At 48.2% G+C, this 6,166-nt stretch overlaps 2 protein-coding genes across 3 annotated transcripts; one reads left to right on the top strand and one right to left on the bottom strand.

Annotated features, from left to right (window-relative positions):
* Positions 1-293: 293 nt before the first annotated feature.
* Positions 294-1,085, bottom strand: LOC133889624 (uncharacterized). The gene is made up of 2 exons (XM_062330074.1): positions 823-1,085; positions 294-750 (listed from the first exon to the last, which is right to left on the bottom strand). The coding sequence occupies exons 1-2, from the start codon at positions 1,083-1,085 to the stop codon at positions 294-296; spliced, it is 720 nt and encodes a 239-aa protein (XP_062186058.1).
* Positions 1,086-1,540: 455 nt separating this feature from the next.
* Positions 1,541-5,649, top strand: LOC133889133 (beta-fructofuranosidase, insoluble isoenzyme 7-like). 2 transcript variants are annotated; one of them, XM_062329597.1, is made up of 5 exons: positions 1,541-1,771; positions 1,916-1,924; positions 3,560-4,428; positions 4,510-5,004; positions 5,146-5,649. In XM_062329597.1, exons 1-5 carry the CDS (start codon positions 1,615-1,617, stop codon positions 5,368-5,370), a joined length of 1,755 nt encoding a protein of 584 aa, XP_062185581.1. In that variant the 5' UTR covers positions 1,541-1,614; the 3' UTR covers positions 5,371-5,649. The 2 variants fall into 2 exon arrangements, with proteins under 2 accessions (XP_062185581.1, XP_062185583.1); XM_062329599.1 differs by lacking the exons at positions 1,541-1,771; positions 1,916-1,924 and adding an exon at positions 2,354-2,852.
* Positions 5,650-6,166: the final 517 nt, after the last annotated feature.

Raw genomic sequence — 6,166 nt, 5'->3', positions numbered from 1 at the left:
AACCGCGACGGGAGTACTCCGAAGGCGCGCTCGACATCCTTACGAGGCGCCGCTTGTTGCACGACGAAGTGTTGGCGCTTCCGCCCGACAGGCGACGGAATGGGTTTCACAAACGTGGCCCATTCTGGATAAATTCCGTCGGCAAGGTAGTAACCCATAGTGTACTCGTGACCATTGATTGTGTAATTAACCTTTGGTGCCTCTCCGGCGGCTAAGTCATCGAGGAGATGTGATCGGTGGAGGACATTGATGTCGTTTAGCGAACCAGGCACGCCAAAAAAGGCATGCCAGATTCACAGGTCGTGCGATGCTACCGCCTCGAGAATGATAGTCGGAGCGTTAACATGACCCGTATAAGACCCGGCCCACGCCGTGGGGCAGTTCTTCCACCTCCAATACATACAATCAACGCTTCCTAACATCCCGGGGAAGCCTCTACGCGAGTTGATGACTAGCAAACGCGCAATGTCCTCCTCATTAGGAGAACGAAGGTACTCATCGCCGAATGCTTGCACAACAGCATTGACAAAACGACGCATGCTCTCAATGATGGTGCTCTCACCAAGCCGAAGGCACTCATCGAGAGAATCAGCCGGCGCATCGTATGCTAGCATACAAAATGCCGCAATCACTTTTTGCAATGTCGATAGCCCGAGCTCTCCAGCTGCGTTTCTCCTCTGCTGGAACCAGGGGTCCTTCTCTTCAACAGCTGCAACTATCTTCAGAAACAGGTTGCGTTTCATCCGGAACCTGCAACAACGCACATGATTACGAACAACCCACCGATTTTGTACACCTTAACACTAGCAAATGAAACAATACCTGCGTCGGAATACGTAGTCGGGGTACACGGGGGGATCGATAAAGTAGTCGTTGAACAACCTCATATGGCCCTCGAGCCGGAACCGGTCGATGCGCTTCCGCCCTGGCACTGAGCCGCCCCATGGTCGCCTCTCTGATTCCTCCAAGTCGGCTTGCCAAGCTCTCATACCCTCCATGAACAATTCATCTTCTTCATCGGACGAGTCGTTGGACGAGAAACATAACTCCCTCAAGTATTCCTTCCAAGCTTGCTGAGGATCCATTTCGGTGACTTCCAAATCTAACCATCCTCCTCCCTCCTACTTATAGTGCCACGCACAATCTTCTGGCGGAAGCAAGCTCCCTTCCTTCCACAGGAAGCCACTACTCTAAAACCTTTCTCTGCAAGCCACGTTGTCTTCCGCAACAAGCCCCACCACATATCATAGATAATTTTATGAATTTAAAAACCTTCCAAATGTCACCATAAAATTTCGATGTTCCATTTTTGCGTCAAATGAACCCCGATTATTTAAAATTTAAACCTGCTAGGGCGGTTATGGCGGTAGCCCACGTAACATTAAAAAAATATGAAAGAGAAAAAAGAAATCCAGATATAAGGGATCTGCTGGAGATGGATGGAATGAGAGAGGCTGTAATAATAATAGGGATGTTATAATAGTGTTTTAGATGATGTAAATTTAAGTACCTCCTGGAGTTGCCTTATTAATCCGGGAGTCTTCAGCGAGCAAAGCAGAAGCAGAGCAAGCAGAGAGAGGTCACTTGTTCACTTCGCTCTCGTCCCGCGGTCCCATGGCGGGGTTACCTCTCGCCGCGTGCGCCGCCGTCGCCTTCCACCTCTGTCTCCTCGCGGCTTCGTCTTCAACTCCTCGGCTGACCCCCTCGAGCGAAGGCCGCCATGGTGGCAGAACCGCCTACCACTTCCAGCCTGCCAAGAACTGGCAGAACGGTAAGGACGCTGCTGACTTCTCGAGTCGCTTGTGCTATTGTTTGATTCGAAGACAGATTTAACTGAAGCAATTCGTGTGATTTTCCGATTGCGTGCCGAACTGCTGATCCGGATGGATTCTTGATTGCTGCCGATGCCAATCAGATCCGAATGGTACGTGCTGTCCTCTCGTCTCGCTCTCCTGCTTCTTCTTTCTCTTTGGTATCTGACAGCTACAGGTTTCGATTTGCACTACTAAACTGGGTCGCTTAATCATATCTTGTGTGTATCTAATTCAGCAGCACAAATTACATCCCAGATTGTCTACTTTTTTTTTTTGGTTATCGGTCAAACCTAGTTTGGATGATGTCCAGCGAAGAGAATTGCCAGTAGTGAACAGCTTGGGCCTATTTGGTTAGGCTCAGATTTTTTTCAAAAGCTGATTTTAAAAACTATGGTAGAAAAGTTGTTGATAGAAAATTTAATTTTGAATTAGCATTTGAAGCAGGTAAAATGTATAATATATATAATACTTTTCAAAATATCATATCTCAGAAACTACAAAAGCTTCTCCAAACTAATTTATGGCTTCTCGTAATAATAACAATTTTTGTTTATTTTTACTTTTTAAAAGTCATTTCTAAAATAAACTATTTAATTCAATTTTTTACTTCTAAGTAGCAAAAATCAAACAAGACCAAACCTATCCATTGATGATAAGAACCGAAGAAAGCAAGGAACAAGCCAGAAAAGATGCTTGTGTGGCCGGCAATGGTAGGGTAGATTGAGTGGTTTGCCAAGTGCTCCTGCTACTGTGGCCGTGCTTGGAGTTGGTGTCTGATGACATATTTTATACATATGCCTAACCTGCTCTGTGACTCTAGTGATTAGTCATTACCTTTGAACAGAAATCATTGAATTCAGTAAATAGAAGTGTTCGACTCGAGGTTTCTGATTCCCTGCCCATTGAGCTCATTCGGTCTGGAAAACACTGCTTTTCTTTAAAGAAGGTGGCAGGTGCTTTGTCATTTCATTTAAGAAGGTTCAAGTTCAGAAACAAAGAAAATGAAGTTTCGACGTGGCAGAAGCTGCCTATATAGAGGTATTATAGAAAAACCGTAGAAGCGTAAACCCCGACAACATGACGTTGTTTATGTGGCAATCCACTAGTTATCGTTAGCTTCGGTGGTCATAGCTATGCGCCAATTATTAATATCTCTTTTGCTCTTATCGCTACCTTCACTAATCTTCTTCGTGACCTTTCAGACACCCGTCGATTTTGTTTTTTTTTGCATATGTTCCACCAAACGTATAAGGCTCTGTTTATTTCAGCTGTAGATTGTGAAAAGCAGTTTATGGATTGTGGATTGTAAGAAGCTGAATTATAAAATCTGGATTGTAAAAACTGGATTGTGGATTGTTACAATCTGGTGGAAGACAGATTGCTGAATTGTTACAATCTGTGTGTTGGATTATAACAATCCAGCTTTTCCAATTAGCTGTTTGTTTCAGCTTTTGGATTATGATCAGAATTCAGCTTTTACAATCCAGCTCTTTGTTTCAGCTTTTAGATTTTAATCATAATTTAGCTTTTATAATCTGAAACAAATAGGACCTAATATTGCCCCAATCTTCAAGGAAAACACTGCAGCCCTCCATTTATATCAATAGAAGTCGTTTGAATGTTAACAGTAAAAGACGGTAGAACCAGGTTTCTTATACAATATGTGACTATGTGTAACAGTAAGTTGATCATGAGGTACTTACTGGAGTACTGAAAAGTGACGGTTATTTCCGTGAAACGAACAGGGCCAATGTACTACAACGGCATCTACCACTTCTTCTACCAGTACAACCCGCACGGCGCGCTCTGGGACATCGGCAGCCTCTCCTGGGGCCACTCCGTCTCCGGCGACCTCGTCAACTGGGCCGCCCTCGACAACGCGCTCGACCCGACGGTGCCCTTCGACGCCAACGGATGCTGGTCGGGCTCCGCCACCATCCTCCCGGGTGGCACCCCTGCCATTCTCTACACGGGCATTGACGCCAAGAAAGAGCAAGTGCAGAATTTGGCATTTCCCAAGAACACGTCCGACCCGCTTCTCCGCGAGTGGGACAAGCCCAGCTACAACCCGGTCATCCCGCTGCCGGTCGACGTACCTGGCGACAAATTCCGCGACCCATCGACGGCGTGGCTCGGCCGCGACGGCCTGTGGCGCATCGCCGTGTCCGCCGAGGTCAGCGGCGTGGCGTCCACGCTTATCTACCGGAGCGCGGACTTCCTTCGCTGGGAGCGGAACGCCGTGCCGCTCCACTCCTCCCGCGCCGCGGGCATGGTGGAGTGCCCGGACCTGTTCCCCGTGAAGGAGCACGGCAATGACGGGTTCGACACGTCGGCGAACGGCCCCGGAGTCAGGCACGTGCTCAAGCTCAGCGTGATGGACACGTTCCAGGACTACTACATGGTCGGGCGGTACGACGACGCGACGGACGCCTTCGTGCTGGAGGAGCCAGAGCGCGGCGACGACGTACGGAACTGGCGGCGCCTTGACTACGGGCACGTGTACGCGTCCAAATCTTTCTTCGACGCACGCAAGAACCGGCGCGTGCTGTGGGCGTGGGCCAACGAGTCCGACAGCCAGGCCGATGACATCGCCAGGGGCTGGTCTGGAGTTCAGGTCCCCTCACGCTTTGCTCCGACCAATCTGACACACTCTGCTCGATGATCCGCTAACTTCTCATTGGCTTGTGCGATGCAGACGTTCCCGAGGAAGGTGTGGATGGACAAGGACGGCAAAACGCTGCGGCAGTGGCCCATCGAGGAGATCGAGACGCTGAGGACGAAACGCGTCGGTCTTCAGCGAACCGAGGTGAATGCCGGAGCCCTGAAAGAGATCGTCGGCGTCGCGGGCTCGCAGGCGGATGTGAAGGTCGTGTTCAAGATCCCGAGCCTGGCGGAGGCCGAGACGCTCGATCCCAACTGGCTGCTGGACCCCCAGAAGCTGTGCGGGGAGAAGGGCGCCTCCGTGCAAGGCGGCATCGGCCCGTTCGGGCTCATCGTGATGGCGTCCGGCGACCTGCAGGAACACACGGCCGTCTTCTTCAGGGTGTTCAAGCACCATGAGAAGTACAAGGTTCTCATGTGCACGGACCTGACAAGGTCATCTACAAGAGCAAGGGTGTACAAGCCACCCTACGGAGGATTTGTGGACATTGACATAGAGGAGCACAGGAGCATAAAACTAAGAACCCTGGTGAGTTCTTCGTCACGTACTGCAGCATCAGTGATTTGCTCTGTTCTAATTATTCCTTTTTTTTGCGAAGCTTACTGCTAGCTAACAATATGCAGTAAAATAAATCAAATAAGACGTTATATATATATTTTTTAAAAATAGATTGATCATTCGGTCGTGGAGAGTTTCGGCGCTGGGGGACGGGTCTGCATCACGGCTCGAGTGTACCCAGAGCATGCAGCGACGAGCAACAGACACTTGTTCGTGTTCAACAATGGAACTGACGCGCTGGGGGTGTCCAAGCTTGAGGTGTGGGAGCTCGCGACGGCGACCGTAAATATTGTAGGCGACGGCGACTGTAAATATTGTAGGCGACGGCGACCGTAAATATTGTAGGCGACGACTTGATTGTGTCTTAATCCACACGCGAAAGTGAGCCATACTAAGCTTGAGCTTAATTTGTTCTATGGCTACAGTGACAATCCGACCTGTTGATTATTTTTCCCCTTGGTCGGTTTGATTTTAAGGGACATTTTATTTGATGATATGGGAAGGAAACATGTATTTAAATAAGAAATACCGGTCAACATTGTTGTTGAGAAAATCCATATTGGTAGATTCTGGGGGGAAATAATTGTCGATATTTTTGTAGCCTTTTCACTGCCATGCCTCGAGTGGTTTTGTTTGCTTGAAAATTACACCAAAAAGTGATGGTAACTATGTGTAAACAAAAACTAAGACGTTACAAGGCCTTTAAACACATGAATTTTGCTTACATCATATATTCACCGTCCCTAAGCACAGATCTTGTATACATTCGATACACCAAAATTCAGGTGCTTGAACCCTCTAAAGCACTTAGGTGAGATTTAGCGATTCTCTTTGTCTATGGTGGAGAATGTATCGTAGTTCCAGGGCCTAGTGAACCAGAGGCGTACTAGTGAATACCCGCTTTATTTTAGGGAATAAATTTGGGAAAAACATAGGTTGCACTGACCTAAAGCCGCTCACTGCACACCCTCTCCCCCACCAACTCTGGCCGCCATTGAGACCTCCTGATAGGTCCGCATGGATCCAGAGATGGAATCGATCACGAATTTGAGAATCGGGTGAAGAAAAGATCGAATTCGTGGACAAAAATTGGGAAAAGTAGCTACGGTAGTCTATTACTCTACTTGGAACT

The sequence above is a fragment of the Phragmites australis genome, chromosome 13 (assembly GCF_958298935.1).
Source record: "Phragmites australis chromosome 13, lpPhrAust1.1, whole genome shotgun sequence".
NCBI classification, from domain to species: domain Eukaryota; kingdom Viridiplantae; phylum Streptophyta; class Magnoliopsida; order Poales; family Poaceae; genus Phragmites; species Phragmites australis.
Note: the sequence above shows the minus strand (reverse complement) of the source record. Positions and strands in the feature narration are given on the sequence as shown.

What these genes read in the sequence shown, in the direction of transcription:
- LOC133889624 (XM_062330074.1), bottom strand. Translation starts at nt 1,085, where the DNA reads ATGGATCCTCAGCAAGCTTGGAAGGAATACTTGAGGGAGTTATGTTTC. An exon ending in GACTACGTATTCCGACGCAG is followed by an intron (nt 751 to 822) that starts GTATTGTTTCAT and finishes GCGTTGTTGCAG; the next exon opens with GTTCCGGATGAAACGCAACC.
- LOC133889133 (XM_062329597.1), top strand. Translation starts at nt 1,615, where the DNA reads ATGGCGGGGTTACCTCTCGCCGCGTGCGCCGCCGTCGCCTTCCACCTC. An exon ending in GGGGCTGGTCTGGAGTTCAG is followed by an intron (nt 4,429 to 4,509) that starts GTCCCCTCACGC and finishes TGTGCGATGCAG; the next exon opens with ACGTTCCCGAGGAAGGTGTG. An exon ending in GCATAAAACTAAGAACCCTG is followed by an intron (nt 5,005 to 5,145) that starts GTGAGTTCTTCG and finishes TTTTAAAAATAG; the next exon opens with ATTGATCATTCGGTCGTGGA.